Consider the following 22,155-nt stretch of genomic DNA (forward strand, 5'->3'; position numbering starts at 1 on the left):
GTTCCACCGCCTCAAACAGAACTCATTTCTACGATATCGCGGTGACTCCTTATTTGAGTCACACATGTTCTGCGTTACAGTTGTTGATCCAAAAGAATCACCCAAATGTTATCTAGTGACACATTTCTTAAGAACACCATGCTTTAAGTAATATTTAGTTGTCGCACGTGAACGCATGGCTGCAATTAATCAGGTCAAATAAATCAAAAAGCGCTTCGGTCGCAGCAGTCTACCGATTTGTAGATCCTGATTTTAAGGTTTGTAAATTTCAAGGAGTTGACTGAACGTCGCCTAAATAGATTCCGTACCGGCACGTGGGACAAGGAGAAATACCGTCGCCCCATTACAATGAACCTATCTTACTACTTAGGTCTACTATGACCAGGTGTAGGGGCGATAACCGGCTCGATTTACATAATCCGATCAAACCTTTGCTTGATTAACTTAAACTACTATACTAACGGTTTTCACTAGCGACGAACTAGAAGTATTTGACGCTGGTCCCCATTTTTTCTTTTACTTATGACGGAAACTTGAAAGAGCGCAATAGAAACATCTGTGAAAAAATGCCGAGTTCGACAAAAAATAACAGATATAGTTAGGTAGTATATAGATTTAAAATGTTTACTTTTCTTCATTTTTGTTTTTTCGACGGTTTATGTCAAACGGCATTTTAAAAAATGGGCCGTTTTACACAGCGTTAGTTTGATGCGGTCAACTAGGCCTTAGTCGAATGCGAACCATTCAACGTCCTGCACGAAAAATACGCACGTTCCGCTGGCCAATGATCGTGGACCGGTACACGTGCTACCACACCATAATCATGTAGCAAAAAAAGCATGCTGCTAGCACAAATACATATATATATATATATATATACCCGTTTGATACCTACATATATATATATAAAGGCCTACGAGAGTCGAGTAGAGAGAATAGTCCATAGTTTGATCGTAGCTCTAATGAATAACTTCCAGCAGATGCTTTCATCAGACACTGTGGAGGAGTTTGGCAATTGGACTCCCATTTGTCCTGCCTGTGGCCGCGGCCCATGAACTCATTATAACCGGCAATGAGACGGTTTTATTATGGTCTCATCTCAGATTGATACAGATAAGGCTGACGTTCCATTCAAATACGTTTATTCATCAGAGTCGTCCATAAATTCCTCATCGTACAGATCATATTGTATGTTCATTGCGTTCAGCGATCGCCACAGCACGTAGAAGTACGATGTCCACCCCATGCAGACGATCAACAAAATTTTCTGCCACATTATGCACGTAAAGTAGACTGAAACATAATATTGGACATAACAAACGTTAGATAATAGCATCTTGCTGTGATAATTGCAAGGTTATATTCTACAAGGGCCCACTATGCAGATATTAAACAGTCGATTTGAAAAGCTCAATATACTAAACACGTATCTATTCCAAACAAAAAGAAAGATATAAATTACTTATTGGCTAGATTATATTTAATTGAAAGAATTATTTAATGGCTGAAAAGAAACGCCGTTCAACTTAACAGTGTCTTCTTTTGAGAGAGATATTCATTGACTTCTCATCACTTTACTACGAACAGACGATAAAAAGTGGCCCGTTGCGTGACCTGCCATCTTGCAACGGCAACTGTTATTGGTTATATTCAATTTAATCATCCGACAACACAAAACATAACACTTGCAGCACTCCTTACTTTTATGTATTATCGAAATTGCATTTGTCGTCCAGATATTAGCGGAACTTTAAGTTACTCGCCACTTGCTGTTGCTTCCACACAGCTTCATTAAATACATGAGAACATGACCACCAGCACTGAACATGTGATCATCAAGACTTACTTTTAGAAGTTAACGTTTTGGAATAGTGCACAGAAGTAAGAGTAGTGCTAGCTTTGGCTTTTTATAGGTTTTTCGTTGACGTCTGCTAAATTTGCACAGCTATCAGCAAGGTAAATATGTGGCAGTCGAACGTGTAGCAATTAGAACAAAATTGTTTCAATGATCTTAATTAATTATTTAGTCATTAGTCGTCGTTACGCAGCAAGGGCTACTTTTTACAAACTGGGTCGGGCTAAAACTTTATGGCAAGCAGATGTAGATACATCTCTGAACTCAGCTTGATTTCCACACAAAAACATAAGTGACGCCACAGAATGCAGATTCAGGCTATTTCAGACCTATAAGAAGTAGGGAGCAAAGGAAGCATATTGAAACCGCAGTTATCTAGATGACAGAAACTGGACATGTAGGAGCTTCTAGTATCACAGGGATCTAACCTTGGTAACAGCTAAGTCAAGAGCACCCACGTCCATAGTAGTATGAACTTCTCAACTGACAAATAGGGCTATATCCTGATCTAATCTCTGAGCGCATTCTGGCGGACAGCTTATTGGGCGTCTGTGTGGTTGATTGACCCGTTCATACAACACAGCACATAAGACCCACCGTAGAAAGGCTGCCATCGTTGGATCCGCTGCACTACGGAATAGCCAGAATCAGCTGCGCAAACACTGCGATACAGGCTAAAAACTAGCGGCAAGTTTGAGGGCATTCTCTTGTACTGGGCGCATATTTACACCGGAATAAGTCTCTCAGAAACAACACTGCAATTTTTTTTTAAATCTAAAAATCTTCTTTCTTTTCCGGAAACATGATTTCAGGGAGGTAATAACATAATGGTGCCATAATTTGAAATGTTTGTGAGCGAAGCACACACATAGGCATTCTTCTAACAGCCATGAGTCCATCGGGTGCTGTTCAGCATCATAACGCTTTTCCCCAATTTAGCCTGAGATGAATTCAGACTAGTCCTACCCGGTCCAGACTTGGGTTTTCGGCCGACTACAGTTATGTCCCTTTGTACTAGTCCCGTCGAAGTGTAGACATTTCACCACTTGATTACGACCTGTATTTCATTTGTAGTAGAAGCAAATTATTTATGTTAGACGCAGTTAGGCAAAACTGATGGCACTTGTTCTAATGTCCAAGGTAGCTATTTCGATGCTTTGCGGTCGGCTCCGTTAAACGCTTCCTTGACCTGAATCCCGTTGCAACTTGTGGTATTTTAAATCTTATTTTTTTTTATCAGCGCGGCATCATACAGCTAGGTGACTCTGCAAGCATTCAGCCGAGCTTCAACACTCTGTGCTTTGGGCACGTAAGTCCTGTATGTAGTATAGACTAATTCTGCTGATGATTGTATGGGTATCCGAAGCAAGCTGATTATGTCCCATATGCCGTTTCGTTTGGTGCGCGTTTCTATCGATTTTTGCTGCGGCAGCAATTCTTTCAGTTCACTGTTATGACCCGGCCCTCAAACCTTCACCCGGCGATCGGTTTGATATATGGAAGAAATGTCTATTTATACTGAAGGTTCCGCACTAGGTCTAAACCTTAACCTTACAAGTAAACGTCTGAGCGTGCATGATCCGCTACCGAAAGCTACGCCTGACTGTCTCCGGAGGTGAAATTCAGCAATATAAACTAGAAATTCTATATGTCCGAAGAACTGCGGAAAATTAAAGTAATATTAACATGTGTACCAATTACCATTGTGGGATCCATTAAAACAGCAGAAATAACATGACACATATGCACAGGTATAGGGCAGTAGCGAACCCGCATGGTCCTAGTAGATGCAATAAAAGGAATTGCTACACGACAGGCCAGAATGTGCCTGCTTTTATTTACTAATAGTCTTAACGAGTTTATGATTGATTGGATTAAGATGACCAATTTTCTTTTTGACTCAGCCCTAATAGTATAATGTCACATGTAGTTGTAACGTTTGGTAGAAACATCATTTTAACATTAACTACTATTTAATAACTAACACTGATTCGTTATTTGGATAAAACTTTTGTTTGCACAGTGCGTGGCTATTGTGCCACGGTCGGTTTAAAAAAAAATTTTTAAACTTCCGAAATAAAGGCAATATGAGAAGCTAACAAAAAAATAAATAGGAAATTGAAAGTTATCAAGAAGCCAACTGTACTGCAACTTTTCAAAGTTTAATTAATTAGTTAATCAATTGCAACTAGGCATTAAGTAAGCACTAACTGCCAGTTTCGCCGCATGGGACAGCACACGCAATACAAATGGTAACAATACAAGTTTGGACCACTGCAATGCGTTTCTCATACGCTGCCCCGAAGGTACGCCTTCAAGTCCATGGAGGCAAAGCTAATTGGCGGTAATGTATGAGGGTAAAACGATGAAGCTATAGGAGTTAGCCATAGCGGACCTCAGCCCATCTATACACAGAAACCGGTGGTCCCGAGAAATATCCCGAGAGACATGTGATCATAATAATCATCATACGACCACTGGTTATTACAGAAGAAATGAGCAAAGTAACAATCAATCACCCTTGATGCTCTCTGCTCATCTACCTTTCTCAACGTTCTATCTTTAGATCAAAATGAAAACACGATCCGATTATTTTTAAATGTGTGAAGTTTTTCTATTCAGCTGGTCACAATCATTGATAGTCATACTTCTAGTGATAAGAATAGCAACTCTATTTGTACATACACACATATATACATACACATATGAACGCGCCGTCTAAGTACATTCGTCCGAATTAGGGAGAAAGTGTTGAGATAATATCTTTCCTTTTCCCTTGCTTTTGTTTATTTCTTTTGCCGACTTCAGCCATTACTGTGGATCGCGTGCATATGTTTACACGCATAGCAGTTGCAGTATCTTAGACTGCTGCCCGTTAACTGGCCCTTACATTCGCTATCGTTTGATGGGATGGTTTACACGTGGGGGTCTTTCTTGCGCGTACCCATAAACGAAAAGTTCAAGATCTGTTTGGAAGCTCACTAGCTATAGAACTGAAACTAAAGTAACACTTTTCTTACAAATGAGAACATGCGGCACGCGATTGAGAACTTCACTAACGGAAATAGTGAATATATAAAAATTTGCTAAACGTGGACAGTACGGTTGGAAACGAAGGCAATAGAAAAATGGTATTTGTCAAATACAGAGAACCTCGCATGTGTCATAATATATAGTAAACAATGCAAAAGAGAAAATTTATTAGCCGAAATATGTTATGTAGTTTTTAATTGATTTCGCTACTTTTTATTATTCAGTCAATCGGTTTAGTGTTATCATTGACGTCGTCGGGTAGGTCTGTGAAACTGCTCGCGGCACGGGAGCAGCTTCTCGTCTGTGACGCTGCTACGATGGCTGAAGAATATGAATTGTCATTGTGGGGCGATGAGGGGTAGTCGGCAATTTTAGGCAGCTGTAGAGTGTCATTTGGTCGGTATGAAATGATCAAAGTGTAGTAACGTACGTCCTTTGTATTCGTATATAACACTCACATATAGACAATATGGCCAGCAAGAAAGGGTGCACGAAGAACAAAACTCAGAACGATATTAATAGAAAATAGATCACTACGTAAACTTTAATATTAGATTAGATAAGAATATTGTCGTTTATTTTCATGTCTCTATATCATAATCAGAGCTGTCATCATCTGCATTATAATAAATACTATCCACCCGATCATCGTTGTTCTATATGTTCATTGATAATAATAATAATAATGAAGACATTTTTCTCTTATTATTTTCACCATCATCATTATTACTTTACTTGTTTTTATGTCTGTGTTGTTTTTACATAGGCTCTTATATAGGACCAGATCCTAAGACAACATTCTCAGTCTTGTACACACACACACACACACACGCACACGCACGCACACGCACACGCGCACACACACACACACACACACACACACACCCACCCACCCACCCACCCATATATATGTATATATATCTCTCTCTTCCTGACAATGTAATAAATAGCAACGTAGCAGTTACCTTTTTTCGTCGTACATTTTCATATGTATATGTATAAATGGTAGTTACAAATAATCATTAATAATATTAAAAAGACCCATTTTTTAGCGTAATGTCAACAACATTCGTGCTAATAATTACGTCTGTCCGAGATAGAAATTTCTCAATGATTGACTTTTTTGCCTTATCAATCGTTTTACTCTGGTAATTGTATTTCGAAGTGTACAGTGGCTTATCTTACAATAGCAGTGGGTCTCTCCCGTGTGCATAACTAATAATATTATGACCTTCAAAGGTTTGTCGTTATATTACTCTGCTGCAAAAGTCGTCTCCGATATATATATATATATATTGGTACGCTATTTATGTGTATATATAAATAGCGCACCTGTGTGAGGTTTTTATCACGAGAATTCTCGTGTCACTGCGTACATAGTTCTATATGGTATATAATATTTATATCTGTGCCAGCATAGCGTTTCAATTCAATGTCTATTTTTTTCGATTCGTTATCATTTTTCTTCATTCTGAGTGTGTGTGTGTGTATGTGTGTGTGTGTGTGTGTGTGTGTGTGTGTGTGTGTGTGTGTGTGTGTGTGTACTGACCCGCGATGATTTTTCACATGCCCTGTTTTTCGGCTCGTCCAACTTAGCTCAATACGTATATATTCTACTAGTAATTTCTACAAAATCTACAGTGTATATACAGATCTCCTCATACGAGTGCGGAGTTGGCAGAGTTTGTTGTCTAGAACACGCCAAACGCTTGACCACTGCACATTATAATTATCATTGTGTCTTCTTCATCTTTATACTCGTTTATGATAGTGGTGGTGGTGGCGGCGGTGATGATGATGATGACGGTAATAGGGATGCTCTCATTATTATGGCGATAGTACTAATAATAAGCACCCGGGTTGACTTCGGCGTGCGCGCTTGGCACTAGACATCGTCATTTGAAGTAGGAAGGAAGCAGTATTGATCTCCTGCAGACTTTTTTCTAGACTATTGCCATTGATCTTTTTCTTGATCGTTGTCATCTTCGCTGTAGTTACGTTACTGGACGCCAAGAACGAGAATAGCTCTAACGCTCGATGGCGGCAAACAGCTGGGGGTTGAAACGCGTTTCTATGTGGTGAGTCTGTGGTATGAAAGCATGCATCAACCAGCCACTGATAGCGGACAGGGGCCTGGGCTGTAGTTGTTGTCGTTGATGAAAAGGATCGCTACGTAGGTGGATGTAAGCCAGATGGATTTCATTACCGCTCCATAGCTATGAAGGCTAAATATTCATTGTAGGTGGTAGCAGTAGCAGAAATGAAAGTTCTAGGACAACTGGAGGTTCAGTTCAACTGTCGACCACGACACTTGGGGCTGACGTAGGAGGCGGGCAGTAATTTTTCTGAGAAAGAGTAGGGACAAAGTAAAAAGCTCCAAGGTACAACCGATAATTATAGTATATACGTGTAATAAGTAGAGCGATCGATTCTTTTTTTGGCAAAAGAAAACATTTTAACCAGCCAAGCAACGCCGGATTTGCTGTTGTCCATACGCTACATTGGCCGTAGCATTGAGTAGCAATAACGTTTCTTCGTTTGCTGTTTCGCAATAAACATTGTTCCAACTGTGCGGACACATATAAACAAGTGTGCTGAGGTACTTTTTTTCTAACCGGGCCTAATTTATTTGTTTATGATAGCTGGTCGCTGACGGGCATGTTCTTGCGTTGACGATGTTAATGTTAGCGGCAACGTGGCACAATTACTGTTAATGCTGGTATCGTTGTTCAGCGGCGACGTGAAGGACATAGCCATTATATGGCGCTTTTTCTTAGAGGGTGATTTCCTCGGTGACCTCTGCTAGCTCCTGCCGTCGTGTCCGTTAGCGATCGTCGTGGTGCTCATGTCGCTGCTGTCGTCTATATCGTTAGAGAAACTGCCTGCAGTGGTAAACAAAGTGCTGTACATTGCATTGGCCGAAGCTGCGATACTGTTTGTGGCACTTGTCGGCAAAGAGGACGCGTCAGCGTGTATCGACGTCGGACGGACGCCCACACCCTTACCGTTGACTGTTGCCTTGGCCATTGCCATTGCTGTTCGGGGTTTGTCGACGTCACCTTCTTTTGCCGTCAAATCCCAATCACCACCTAAATCTCGTTCACCGATGCCAAAATTGAAGAGTTTTTCTTTTGCAGAAAGCACTCTAAGAAGGTTGCGCTTGCGATGGTCGAACTAAAATTAGGACAGACGGTGTGGAAAATAAAAATCAATCATAGTCACTGATGCTAAGTGCGGATGCGCTAATCATATCAGAACTGCAATGCAAACTGGTATAATCCTAACTTCTTACAAATAAACACTTTCGTGTATATATATATATATATATATCATATACAAAACTTACGTTGACTTTTGTGGCCATTACGTTGCTAACATCGGAACCATCATCTTGTCCTGCTGCTGTATCTTGTTGACTTGCTGTAGTCGGTGTCATTGGCATTGCGGACTTCTCCTCTTCCTTAACTCGTAAATTTCTTTTAAAGGGTTTCTTAGTGGAGAACAGCTCAAAGATACCTACCGTGATGTCAAGTTGCATCTTGAGCGGTAGAAGCTGTTGCTGGCGTCGATCCAAGCGGAACTCGCAAACGAACACGTCAGCGGCGTCCACGTGCGATGGTTTACCGGCGCAAAATGCCGCTACGTCCAAGACCCAGGGCACACGAGTATCATTTAGCGCCCGAAGCGATAGTACCGTTGGCTTAGCCAGACGGACCAGCTCGCGTTCATGAACCGTTCGATTTTTAAACTGTTGCAACAGACCAGCGCGTCCGGGTGATACGAATTCGAAGCCGCGCACGAAGCATTCCCCATCTTCGGTGCGGCGGAGAATGTCACACACCTGAAGTATTCGACGGGAATCGCTGCGTACGGCGGCAAAGCCGGCCTTATGTACCAGTACACTTCCGTGTGCCACGCAAAGCATTTGGGTACAGGGCTGATTCTTGATGGTTGAGTCAGTACTTCCTGTAGCGGTCATCGCCGACGGGTTGTCTGACCTGGTCGATTTTGCTTCATCGTCGAGGGCAATATCAATGGGTAGGGCTTTGTCGCACGAAGCACATTTCGTCCTTCCAATATTTTCGAGTGTCGCACACCGCTCATGGAAGAATCGGTCGCATACGGTGCACTTGCGAAGAGCGTATCGTCGTGCCGTAGTTCGACAAAGGCAGTCGACGGTACGGTGCTCGGTTGACAACGCATTTCCATCATCTGTATAAATTAATTAAACAACAAATATTAGAAGGATTAGGAAAATATCGTTCAACGTTTATGCCTGATATTGAATATGATAAACCTGTACACCCGTAGGTAAGTAAACTACCGTATATGTAGTTGTACTGAGCATAAACGGACTTTTACCAGTAGATTCTCATGATTTCCATATATTCTAGTCGCTAGGACAGATCCAAGAAGCACAATACAGATCCACAATAATGTATAGCCTACTCCTACATACAATAATACCCACCCATGGCAATATCGTTGAGCATTGGTGTACAGGCGAGTAGGAAATCCTTATAGGTATTTTTTAGAGAGATAAGATCGCTAGCCAATTGCGGCTCAAAATGCTCAGCGTATGAAGTCCAGTTGGAGAACAGTAATTGTACGTCCGCACAAAACTGCTCAACAGATCCGTACGCGCCTTTATCAACGTTACCCTCAATAGTGACTAGGTCAATCGGCTGCGATATATGTTGATAATAGTTGAGCAGCTTCTTTTTGCCACGTGGAAGTACATTCAGCCGTTGTCCCAACTCGCGGCCTTGAGCGTCCCTGCACGAGTGAATCGCGTTCAAAATATCTTTGAACACCTGTGCCAGCTTTGCCGCCCGGACGCAATTCGTGTCATCTTGGGCTGCTGCAAGCTGGCGGGTTTTCACTGATCGAGCAGTGCTCAGAGCCGTTAACTGGGTGCGAAAGCCCTCGGTCGTTTCGGAACAAACACTGTCTTCTTCAGCGCCTCGAGTGAGTTCTCTACTTCGTCGAGTTAAATCGTAATTTCGCAACAAAAATAGGTTGTGTTTTAACACAAAACATCTCTGCTGATGTGACAATGGCCGAACACTGGCAACCCGACAAAGACTATGACCTGTTGCCGTTGTAGTCGCTGGCAGTTTGCTATCCTTGATGTCCTTCTCTGTGTCCTTTATTCGACTAGCGGCCTTCTTTCGTTGTTGTTTTTTACTTCCAGAAGCTGTTTTTTCTTTGTCCTTTTTCTCCTTGTCCTGTTTGTCGGCCTTGTCGGCGGGGGCCTTCTTGCGTGCGCCGATGAAACCCCGGCAGTTAGCGCTTCCACAACGGCAGGTTTGTTGGCGGTCATTGTTGAAGTTCTCAAAATTGTAATCGTAACTAAGTTCGGTCATGGCCGGGATGTCCTTTAGTGAGAACAACGCTATACGATAGACGCCATTTACGGACCACTTCTGCATCTCGCAGTTCGGTTCACAGCTGTGATTGACAAAGCGACCTTCGTTGGCCATTCGATAACCATCAATGACCATGCCACCGCTCAGATTCAGACAATAATGATGCTTGTCATTCTTGTACACTTCCTCCATCCGGCGGCGGAACAGTGATTCCGAGACCACTTCGCCGATATACTCGAGTATGAATGTGTTTGCCTTGATTGGTTCGACCGCCCGAACTCCCCAACCACGGTCCTTGGTCTTGAACCGTTGAAGTCCAGTAGCCCAGTCAAAGCGTTGGATCTTTTGGTTGTTACATTTGTCGCCTACGGGGCACAATGCATTGGAACACTCTGCGTACATCATCCTATTTAGGCAATCGGCACCACATCCTGTTTCTTCAGCATCTGGGCCATCGGGCTTCCTACATGTGCAGGCCTGTGCCTCATATTCTGATACGGGTTTGACATCCACATAGATGTTGGATTTGATGCGTTTGTAGTTAGCACCGCCTAGCAAATCGTTTGCACTAGGCAACTTCTGGTGTTTGCGTAAGTACCAGATGTCATAAGGCAGCTGGAAATGCGTCGAAGCACCCATTAACTCTAGGCCAGTATTTACTGGTAGAGGCAGCAGGGGCATTGCGGAGGTCGACGTCTCACCGCCCGTTGTCGCAGCCACGTCTTCACTTGTCGCCCCGATTGTCGCCGTCATCAGGCCCCTATCGTCCTTTTCCTCGCTACGATTCAGACATTTTTTTGGCACGAATGAAAGCAGGTATACAAAAACACATATTAAAATGGGTTTACTCTATGGTGTATGTACAAGCTTATAAAGCAACAGTAATTCCCCAGATCGTAAACTCGTTTACGAACTTTCACAATTATATATACAATCTTCTCGAACACGTTTTCGGGATCTTGACAGCTTCTAAGTAATTTGCTAATGAATGTGCAGAAGTGAAGCTTTATCGGAAATATTTAATACCATTGCTATGTGGTACTTCCCAAGTGGATACGTGATTGCTTAACACTGAACCTAAATCATTGCTTTTAAGGGAGCACGACTTGTGTTACCTATCATCGGCGAAAAGGCCAGCTTTCAGCGTCTTCTTCTTAAGAGGTGGCGGTGTGTGTGAATGACGCTTTCCGCTGTGTTTTCGATGACAGCCAGGCACACCCGTGGCCATAAAGCCTTTCGACGGCTTTGTCACCATTATCACCGGTACTAAAAAAAATACAAGAAAAGGATGTCCAAGAGTTAAGAATCATCGGAATATATATATATATATATATATATATATATATACATAAAGTCATTAAAACTAGTTACCTTCTTCCTCAGGCTCGTCTGCTCCATTTTCAGTAGGCTCAACGATATCCTTCCGGCTTCGGTGTCTTCCCGACTCCTTTCGCCTGTGATCGCGGTGGCGATGTCTTCTGTGATGCAAATTTTCTGAGCGGGATACATCTATATCGCCACTTCGTTCAGCTAGTTCCTCCAACGTCATGTCTTCGCTACGCTTTTCGGCTTCCTCAAGCTCCTCAAGAGTCATGTCCTCACGGCGAAGCGCTAATTTACAACTAATTTCTTCTATTCGATCATCACGATTACTATTTATGCTCTGTTTCTCTGGTCGCTTTCGCCGTTCCTTTTTTTTGTCCTTTTGGTCGGAGCTTCTCTCTGTCTTGAGCTTCTTGTGGCGGCCTCTTTTTCGTGAGCTTGCCTTCTTTGGGAGCATCTCTTCCTCTGAAAGCACAACGTCAACCTTTATCGGAGCATCCGTTGTTTCCACTAAACGACTATCATCTACGAATAGATCGTCTATCTCTGGTGATACCGCCCGCATGTCGATAGGTTTCTTCTCTTCGAGCTGTTTCACCTCCTTTTTTTCCTTAATACTAACGACGCCATCTCGTACAACGTCGGTTAACCGCACAACCGGTACCGTGTCTTCCGTAAAACTAGCAGCCGGTTGTGTCAGCGAATTACTATCAGCGTCAGTTACTGGAGACAGGGGTTGCAGGATACGATTGACCTCCGTGTCGATATCGTGTCCCTCACATACTTTAGGCACTTCCTTGATAAGTTGAGCCTGGCCATTCTCATTAAGGCTTTTCAAGTCCTTCTTAAACATTTTACTATCCCTCTCTAGCGGTTTAATTTTTTCAGTCGCCGCTTTGTCCTCCTCACGAACTTCATCTTTCACCAACGCTCTGTCCTTTTCTCGGCTCATGCCCCTATCTAGAGTTCTAGCCTTTTCCAAGGCTTTGTCCTTATCCAAGGATTTACTAGTGTTGCTTTCTAAAATTTTGTCTCCTTCTAAGGCTTCATTTTCCGTCTCATAAGTTTTGTCCATAACGACAGACAAGTTAACCAATTTCTCCAACACTTTATCTTTTTGTAACGTTCTGTCGATCTTGTCTTGACCTTCCTTTACTTTCTCAAACTCAAGCTTTGCCTTCTTAGGCCGAACGATCGGCTCCGATTCATCGGACAGTTCTCCGTCATTTACTAGTTCGTCATCGACCTTTTCATCACCTTTGGCGGCTTTTGCTAGCCGTTCCATGGTTTCGATAGCGGCACGTCTTCTCGAACGGCCACCTTCCTTGAGCACAGGTATCTCTGCCTTCGGTGGAATCACCGTACCGTTCTTTTCGCCCATTTCTAGTATGTAGCGACTCTCCTCGAGGAGTTTCTTCAGTGCTGTCGTCTTGGGCGGTCGCCCACGGCCGCGCTTCGTTGCGAGTGAAGCAGATGCGAGATCATCGGGTGTCTTTGAGAGATTTTCATCATTGACTGATGGCGCATTGATTGCCGGCGCCGGTGAAGCTAACGTCGGCTCCTCCTCAATTCGCTCCAGAATTGGCGTGAGAGCAATCGCGTGTTCCGCAGGAACCAGGCCCAAGGGTATTTCTCCAAATGTGTGCTGTTGCTCCTTTTCTTCGCGATTAGTGGGGGTAGTAAACGTAGTCGTGGTAGTGTTAAGTGGCTCTTGTAACCTCGAGCCCTCATTCGAGATCAACTTCTCTTTAGCTCCTTTTGCTTTTAATTTTGATTTCAGCGTTGGTCGTGATCCTTCCTTGGGTTGTATGGGTGAAAGGGGTGACTGAGATAGTAATTACAGAAAAAAAATTGAAGAAAGATTAGTTAATTCACTATCAGGTCATTGGAAACCTCCAGATGCCCCAGCTAAAATAGAAAAACTATGCCGCGTAGCATCAACACCTAATTATTACGATGAATATGGATGGCTATAGTATCAAAAACAAACGGCTACGAAAAAAACGTTGTTACTCTATATTTCGAGATCTTGCGTACCTTTGGCGATTCCGTCGACGATGAAACCTCTCTGCTTCGTAATCGACTCACCGGCCGTTTCGCAACAGAAATGATCTCAATTGATGGATCCTGCTCTTTTTCCCTATCTTTATTTGTGCTGCGATTCTTCGATTCCTCGGTTTTTTCTCGGGTAGATCTTCGTGCGGGCCTTGCAGCCGCACTTCCCAGGCGTTCGGACTGCCTCTCTAACTCTGACATTTTCGACCTCGTCTTCGTATCCGCGCCACGAGTTTCCCTTTGCAACGAGGATTTGGTAGGCAAGGTTTCTGCGGCGGGCACTACTACTAACGGCAATGAGAGCGGCGCTAGGTGCTGCCGCTGCTGCCCTGTAGTATGAGCGGCAGTAGTATTTGTAGCAGTAGCAGGCATAACTGCAGCTATTGTGGTCACTGGGGGTGTGGGGGTCCTTTTACTTGCACAACAAAGTAAACAGCCTCGTCGTCCCTTCCTCACGCTTGGGAAGCCGGTTCGATTAGCTCGCTTTTTCCGGTTGGAACGTGAACTCGACGCCCCGCAGGTGCACATACGAATCACTGGCAGAGCACTGACGCGTCGTAGAAAATTCTCCCGACGAAACATCGGATTGACGTCCATGTCTTTACCGATAGATGAACTGTCGGCAGATGCTACTTGGCTAGGCCGTTTCGTCCAGGGTTCAGCAGCTATGCATAGAAAGGTCTCGGCCAACTGAGAAAGTTCTTCCGCAACCCGGAAGTCCCTTTCAGTTGGACGTGATTTCTTCTTTTTAGTCTTAGCAGCAGCCGGTGGTCGATCCTGGTCCAGTGATTGTCCGCTGGCTGGCTGCTGAGCGCACCCCGTTACGCATCTCGTTCTGTCATTCGTAGTCCTACCGGTGGAACCGACCGCTTCTAGTAACCGATTTTGGCCTTGATCTCTTACACCTGTTTTTTCCTTGCTGCTACCGCCGGCGGTTTTGTGTAGATCTGGTAATGGCAACTGCATCAAAGGTGAGTACGGCTCCTCCTTAAAATCCTGCTCCTTGATTGATTGCTGAACGCAACCTAGCAGATCATTGAGATCGTCATCATCCTCTTCAGAAGGCTTCCCCGGCTGTTCCTCTCGATCACCATCTAGTGCAGACAAGTCCGCACTGGTAATATCTACTGATGCCCGCTGATGCTGGTCGTCATAGTCGGGGCATGAGTTGATGTGAGGTGACAGTATAGGACTTTCGGATACACCCCGACCAGCGATTCCGAGATCGTAATCATTTAGCGGGCTCATCGATGTCGACTCCGCTGGTGGTTCCGGAGTAAACTTACGCTTCACAATCAACTTGCCCTTGGGGCGCAAGATATCATCTGGCCGGATATCCATGTCGTCCATATCATCATCGCCTGTTCGTCGCACATCATCCTCGTCTACTTCCTCTTCGGGGTCTTCGTCGACTTCGCTGGCCGCACGACTTGGATGCTCTCGCTCTAAATCATCATCGTCTTCGGCGTCTTCTTCAGGAGCATCATCCGACCGCCTTTCTTGCGTTTCGATCACAGCTATTCGGTCGTCCCTTTGTCGTGCTTTATGGTCCGGACCAGGTCGGCAACCGCTGTACTCTAGATCGTTAGTCCGTTTATCGGATGCCTCTAGAGTGGACGAGTCATGTCGCTTATGTGTCTGCTCCTCAGACTCACTCAGGTCTTCGTCCTGCGATGAGATGTTGTCATACTGCGCTGGCGAGTGCAGAGACGTTCGTACTGCTGGTGTGCAGTTTGCCGATAAAATCTCTATTGAGCCACCTCGTTCCTGAGGAGTACTGGCCGCTTCACTGAGTGGTGTTTGATATGAGTACCTGAGTGTGTAGCGGGGCGTTGGGCTAAGGATATGTTGCGTAGGACTCATATTGCGTCCCGATCTCGCAGAGCCCATGCCAACAACGTACGACTCAGGGCTGAGTAGGCAATGTGGAGCCGATCCTCCTGGACCAGGACTCCGCACGCTATGATCTGCAGGCGTGTACGGTGTATTTGGAGTGTTCGATTCAGAAGGCACCATCTCATGGGGTATAAGGTGTCCTCCCCACGCGCGTGGCGTATTCAAACCCGCATGCTGTGTCCGAGGAGTTGTAGGTGAAGGAGAGGGCGACGCCACACAAGAAGCTGTTGCTGGTCGCTATACCCAGAAAGCATAGAATAGAGGCAGGATTAGTATAGAATAGAAACAAATTTAGTCGTTCGTACCATTTGAAAATCACGTTGAAAAAAATATTTTTTTCAAATGTGATTTTTAAACGACATGAATATATATATATATATATATATATATATATATATAATTTTTTTTCCTTTTTATGTGTGTATAAACGGAATATCAAGCTATCGTGTCTGTTATATGTCTTTGACTTTATAATTTGTCGACTCATGTCGAGATGTAAATATTGTACGAATGTTAAGCCATAATTAGGTTAAACTTACGGGTGGCGAGATCTCGATGATCTCCGGCATGCGCAGGGGCAAAGGTCCTGAATCGTTGTCCGGAGTTCCTGATTTGCATCTCGAATGAACTTCGTTCTCATCTCGGCGGGGCGGAGCTTCCCTGTGGTTGATGTGCACCACGTCCACATGGCGAACTTCTACCTTCGCCTGTGGTTCCGGGTGTTCCGTAATAAGTGAGTGCAGCTGAAGTTCCGACCGCCGCTGCTGTTGTGATTCTGGCTCCGATTCAGGTTCCGGCGGTTCCCCGAGATCTAGCAAACCTCCCGGTCCGAAGAACTCAAGAGCCTTCTCGACTGTCTCAACCAATGCGGAGGTCTTCTGACTCTCAGCTACTGGTGGAGGCAAAACAGGACACGGATCATTCAATGGAAGCGCTCCTGGATCGACCGTCGTCAACCATGTCTGAACCTGCAACCGCATTTTCCACATTACGACGTGATTATTATTGCTATTAGCATTACGGTAAAAGAGTAAACAAAGGCAAATGTACCTCAGGGGAACTGTTTGCGTTTTACTTTCTAGTTCTTTTAAAATATATTTAATGTTCCTTACGAGTGACCGATATTCTTTTTTTACGTATCAAAATTTCTCTCTTATTATTTTCATCTAACTTCCCTTGCACCCCTTACCACCCACGTCTATTGCTCTCCACACGTACCTGCAATAGCGAACTACTTGGCGGTTCAGTAAGATGCAACGGTAACAATGGCTGCGGTGACAGTTCGGTACACGATTGTACACCCGAATCAGGAGAAACGTGGTTATCTTGACAATCCAGGTAGACGGGCTGTTTTAACGACGTTACAGTCACCGATGGCGGACTGCAACTGTGAGGACTTAACGCGGACTGAATATGATGAGATGTGTTGTGGGATTGTTGATGATGAGGCTCAATCATCGAGGCCGCATTCGCACTACTACTATTACTATTCGCATTCGAAATATTGTGAAGATTTGCAGTAGCACTGCTGTGTGTATGAGTGTGATGGGCGTGGCTATGCACAGAATGCTGATGGCTGAGGATACTGCTCAAGGCAGGAGATTGTGATTGACGCTCTTGGTTAAATTGTTGATTTCGATGAGCATGATGCTGTTGCTGGCTTTGGCGCTGTCCAAATGTTGTCGTTGTTGAGACAGGCTCGGCCAAGGGGTCCACTATGGAGGACGCGATGCCGTTATCCGCAGCAGCTGGGGGAGCCGGCTGAACGACGTCATCTTGTAGGGCTGCGGGTTTTTCACGCTCCTCGCAGCACGACAACGACGCCGAACTCCGGCAAGTGGAACAGCTCGCGCGACTGTTTCGGCGGCTGCCTCCGCTCGACGAACGACTACCACTGCAGCTCTACAGAAAGTGACCGGTGAAAAATAACAGAATTCACAAACAAAATGCGTGTGTTCTGACAGATGCATGAAGAGAGTTGGGATCACACGATCAGACTTTCGGAGTGAAATAATCAACATAGCGATCAACAAGGCGAAGTTACATGCTACATGATTGCTAACTGTACGCTACCACCTAACAGATACATACATCTTGCATGATACATAATTTTCGGTTAGTGAAGTTCTTGCCAGTTATCATTTTTGTATGATTGTATGGCAGCATTTATATATACCGTTAAATTTTTTTTCTAACTCGTGCCAGTCTATAGTAATGTAAAGCTAAGAACACTTACTTTAGATAGCGCTTCTTACTTCCATTTAAATATATATTACATAACTTACCCCCGAGCAGGAGCAGCTGCTCCGGCTGCTACCCGAGGCTTCCGACGACCGAGAAGCGGACCTCGATCTGGACAGACTCTGTTCTCTTGACGATCTGGATGAAGAATCTCTTGAGCCTTCATCGCTCGAGGCAATCTCCCCCCTTCCCCTTTTCGAGCCTGTTGTGTGATTTCGACTGATAGCACTCCGGTCATCGCCACCGCTACTCTGCGACGTATGCGAACTGCTCGAACCACTTCGACTTCGTTGACCGGCTCGCTCACTGGACTTGACAGACTCATTTTCCTCGCCATCGCCGGCGGACTCGTCCGAATCAGAACCAGAGCCCGACACCGCCTCACTCGCAGATGGTGAACTCTTCCGCCGACTTCGTTTGCGACTACTTCGTTCAGGAGTATTTCGTAGTGACTGCGAAGAAGGATGACGATGTTGACTTCGCTGTTGTCCTTGCTGCTGATAGGTCTGTGACTGATGTTGCCGGTGATGGTGATGTTGCTGTTGGGTCTGACTATGCTTCTGCTGTAGATTTTGTTGTTGATGGCTAGCTTTACGTATCTTAATCTTGACATTACCATCCCGTTGGATGACAGCAGACGATTGAAATTGTTGGTGAAACGACGTTTGTGACGTATGCGAAGTTCGCGATCGTCGTGATCCTCTGGAGCAGCTGCTGCGCGAACAGCTGCTTCTTCGTTCTTCACTGTTACAACTGCTACCTCGGCTCCGGCTTCGGCTGCCACTACTCGATCCACTACTGGACCCGCTTCCGTCTTCACTTCGACTACTGCTCCGCCGGCTGTCGGCGTTTGAGCTTTTTCGACTGCCTGATGCTTTACGTGCATTAACACGCATTTCGGCGTTTCCGAATGATCCGAGATCCGAATGTTCCATTGTTCCTTTGGCACTGCCTCCGGTCGCATCGTGACCGCCTCCGGCCTCGCTGACGCTTTCTGACCCACGGTGATCCAACCGGCGCTGGCCGTTCTTGCCAGCGACGTGGGTTTCCCTTTGAGCGCGAACGCTACGTAGGCTCTTTGGTAGGCTCCTTCGACTGTGACTGCTATGCCTCGAAGAGTCATTGTCCTTATCCGATGCGCGATTGTTGTTGTTGTTATTGTTGTTGTTGTTGTTGTTGTTGTTGTCGTTATCGGATGAGTTCGAGTTGGACGAATCCTCGGAGCAACTAGATTCGCCACCGGATGACGAGGAGACCGACGACACCGGACAGCACTGGCCGGTCGCCAGGTAGTCCATCACCTCCTGGACAAGAGAACAGACAAAGACACGACGAATGTAATAACTATTTTTCGTTGATATTTCTAATCGGAATTTTGTCAGAGACGTTTTCAATTGGTATAAAAAAAACATGTGAAACATTTTGTAGCTCAAATATGTTTGATACCGCTGAATACTAGCACAATATTGTTCGATTGACAGAGAGATAGTTCAACACTACTTCATTTGCTTATCATTATAGTTACACTGCCGTGACTCACGGTGGTGATCATCCGGAGACATTTTTATTTTTAGAGCGGAAAATACACATTGTACTTTGCTCGCTTCTGAGTCATCCCTATTTATCGAATCGAAGTCCCCAGTGAAAGTATCTGTTATACCTGTGAACTAAAAAAAATACAAGTCATTCTGAATTCAGAATGTCGACGCAAGACTTTAGAGGTATGCTACACAGTAGGGCAACGGATTAAGCCAGGATGAAAATGTAAGCATCACGAGACTGCCAACAATTCGACAACAACGCACAATAGCAAAAAGATATTTCCCTAGAAACCAAGGTTTATTTCGTAGATAAAAATATTAAGATTTTTTTATCCCGCCACCAAAAAAAAACATGAAAGTGATGTCTAAAAGCTAAGAGCCGGCAAATGATAAATCGAATCCTATTTGCAATAATAATCACAATTGTGTTATAATAATCTCCACATACATAGCTATAGTTATATATTTAGTTATTTTAATTTTTACTTATTGAATTGATTAAATTCCTTTGGGGAAATCTGTTTGTATTAGAGGTTCATTGATGCACAGGCTCTATTGTTAAGAAAGCAATATTAGATTTTTTCGCAAAAAAAAATGCAAACTACTGCAATATTACTGTTTGTATAACTATGTTGGCGTACATAAAATAACCGGATATTATAGGATAACCAGATGTCCTATAATTATCCTTTTATTATTATAACTAATTACTAAAGCACTGGATAGCAGTTTTGAATAGCCCGCCCTTTTAGAGCTCTAAGCCTAAATAAAGAGCTCTAAACAGCCTAAAGTATCTATATGGCCGTTTCAAAAGATCAACCTACCATTAAACAAGCCGTATCGTGTCACGGGTTCGGACGAGCATATTATTCGATCGAAGAGTGGAAAGTTTGCGTGACGCAACCACTGCAAGAATTTTGTTCATAGTGAACAGCTGTACTGAACGCTTTTAGGAAGAGATTAAGTTCTAAGTGGCATCCAACCGAAATGCACATGATCACCCACTAACCTTCCGGTAGCTCCATTAGGTGGATGCTGGGCGCGTGTGCATAACATATATTATGTCTCTTGACGTTACGTAATTCAGTCACTTTCACAGTCTATCATTAGCGACGTAGATTGTGTCCATAGATCTCTAAACTCAGCATTTTTCAAATAGCGGAGGACAACAAGCCAGCAGGCTCACGCATGGGCAGTGATAAACAACAACAACAACACAGTATAGCGTTTGCGCTAATTTAAAAGTGTGCAAACAGATTCGTTCTCATTTAAAGATAATATGTATACCGAGTTGCACGGCAATAGAACGGCACGCTTCTTATATACGAAAATAACAATCATAGAGCCACTTTCCGTGTGTCCCCTTTCATCCGTATACGCAGCTACTACCCCAAAATCAAAACCATGTTATCTCTGTCAGAAATTGTAGTTTCGACTTGGATACCTCAAGAAACTGTTCAACACAAAGAACTCTACAGGCATCCATAATACGACCCTGACCGTCTTTCATTTCACCCCGTATGCATCCAGCCTCCAGTATGGTTCCTGAAGGTAACGATATTTTTTTTGTTGGTTTCTAATCCTCTCATTGTCTCGTTTGCCATTTAACATTTACCGCAGTCCAAACTGGTTTAAGTAAAAATAGAGTGACGATAGAGTAGCGTAGATAGGCCAACCAATTCCACCAGAAGGCATCAACGACGCTAAACGTCCGGCTACCGAACCCCGATCACAGCGCAGGTGTTTCTACGTTCAGACATCCACGCTATCATTATTTCAGTTAGCGTGTATATACATACTCTGACATCGCTATCAAATCGCCAAATTGCGCCTTTTCCATGTCGGCGGCCGCAGTCTCAAAGGCACAGGGGCAACGGCCGTAATAGGCTCTGAAGCTGCTGCCGGCTCTATTAAAGCTAACAATCAAAACCAAGTGTTTAGAATCAACCAGCAGTAATGGCCGAGCCGAATGGCTGCTGTTAACCTTGATCATGATGCCGCTGCTGTCCGAATAGTAGCAACGGCAGTGTATCAAGCATCAATAATGACGGCGGGTAGACGAGGTCGCCCGCCTGTACGTTGGCAGACAGGAGCGCCGTGCTGGGCCGCAGTAGAACCGCACCGCGCCACCCAGGGGCCCACTCCTCCGTTCGCACTTCGACGGACATGTTACAGGCGCGGCAGAACGGCTTGAAGCACAACAACAGTTCAAGCGGCTGCAACGATACGAGGAAGGTTACAGCCACGGCGACAATCGACGGCAGGATCATAAGCACAGCAACACGCCGATGTGTCTAACAGTGCCATGTTGCTGTGGGCGGCCATTGGGCAGCAGCAGCACTGCTGTGCAGTGCGAGGGTCCTGTTGGTGCCAGTCACAGCCTGGCGCACTGGCTGTGGCTGTGGCGGCGGCGGCAGCGGCAGGCGCTCAACAGCCCCGAGAGAGCGACATGGCGACATAACAGCAGCAGCAACAGAAGTCCGCTAGTAACAGCAGCGGTGGAGGTAGCGGTAGCGCCGTATGAAGAACACGAGCGAGCGGCAGTTCCTTGGCATCCCGTTCACATTGGACACATGCGTCCCGTCACCGACACGACCGAGACACGGCCTCTGCCGTTGTATGCATCGATGTACTGACGACGAACTGCTGGGGACTGCCGCTATGGCTAACTGCTAAACAGATTGGTTGGGCCGCGGTTGAGCGCAGCAGCAGCAGAAGCAATAACAACAGCATCAACATTCGCAGCGTCGGATGTTACCGCCGCGGTCAACTACGGAACTGTCAACCGCGGCCGTAACAAATGGTCACCACGCCACTGGTGATCTATGCCTTTATATCATTT

General features: G+C 44.8%; 2 protein-coding genes across 3 annotated transcripts; both read right to left on the reverse strand.

The window, feature by feature from the left end:
- Positions 1-1,125: 1,125 nt before the first annotated feature.
- ash1 (histone-lysine N-methyltransferase ash1) lies at positions 1,126-19,123 on the reverse strand. Of its 2 annotated transcripts, XM_022836566.2 has the most exons (9): positions 17,817-19,123; positions 16,750-17,433; positions 16,071-16,499; positions 13,618-15,768; positions 11,629-13,405; positions 11,373-11,523; positions 9,360-11,035; positions 8,409-9,100; positions 1,126-1,293 (listed from the first exon to the last, which is right to left on the reverse strand). In XM_022836566.2, exons 1-9 carry the CDS (start codon positions 19,068-19,070, stop codon positions 1,276-1,278), a joined length of 8,832 nt encoding a protein of 2,943 aa, XP_022692301.2. In that variant the 5' UTR covers positions 19,071-19,123; the 3' UTR covers positions 1,126-1,275. The 2 variants fall into 2 exon arrangements, 1 of the variants encoding a protein (XP_022692301.2); XR_002681578.2 differs by lacking the exons at positions 8,409-9,100; positions 9,360-11,035; positions 11,373-11,523; ... (3 more) ...; positions 16,750-17,433; positions 17,817-19,123 and adding an exon at positions 1,702-2,277.
- LOC111262364 (uncharacterized) lies at positions 6,366-8,401 on the reverse strand. The gene is made up of 2 exons (XM_022836567.2): positions 8,235-8,401; positions 6,366-8,062 (listed from the first exon to the last, which is right to left on the reverse strand). The coding sequence occupies exons 1-2, from the start codon at positions 8,328-8,330 to the stop codon at positions 7,691-7,693; spliced, it is 468 nt and encodes a 155-aa protein (XP_022692302.1). The 5' UTR covers positions 8,331-8,401; the 3' UTR covers positions 6,366-7,690.
- Positions 19,124-22,155: the final 3,032 nt, after the last annotated feature.

This window comes from Varroa jacobsoni, unplaced genomic scaffold (genome assembly GCF_002532875.2).
Source record: "Varroa jacobsoni isolate VJ856 unplaced genomic scaffold, vjacob_1.0 scaffold_656, whole genome shotgun sequence".
In the NCBI taxonomy this organism is placed as follows: Eukaryota; Metazoa; Arthropoda; class Arachnida; order Mesostigmata; family Varroidae; genus Varroa; species Varroa jacobsoni.

Bases quoted from the DNA above. Each gene is read 5' to 3' on its own strand.
- LOC111262364 (XM_022836567.2), bottom strand. From the start codon at position 8,330: ATGCCAATGACACCGACTACAGCAAGTCAACAAGATACAGCAGCAGGA. The intron at 8,063-8,234 runs GTAAGTTTTGTA...TCCTAATTTTAG, and splicing joins TAATGGCCACAAAAGTCAAC to TTCGACCATCGCAAGCGCAA.
- ash1 (XM_022836566.2), bottom strand. From the start codon at position 19,070: ATGGACTACCTGGCGACCGGCCAGTGCTGTCCGGTGTCGTCGGTCTCC. The intron at 17,434-17,816 runs GTAAGTTATGTA...CACTTTCTGTAG, and splicing joins GCAGCTGCTCCTGCTCGGGG to AGCTGCAGTGGTAGTCGTTC. The intron at 9,101-9,359 runs GTGGGTATTATT...TAATTTATACAG, and splicing joins GCTCAACGATATTGCCATGG to ATGATGGAAATGCGTTGTCA.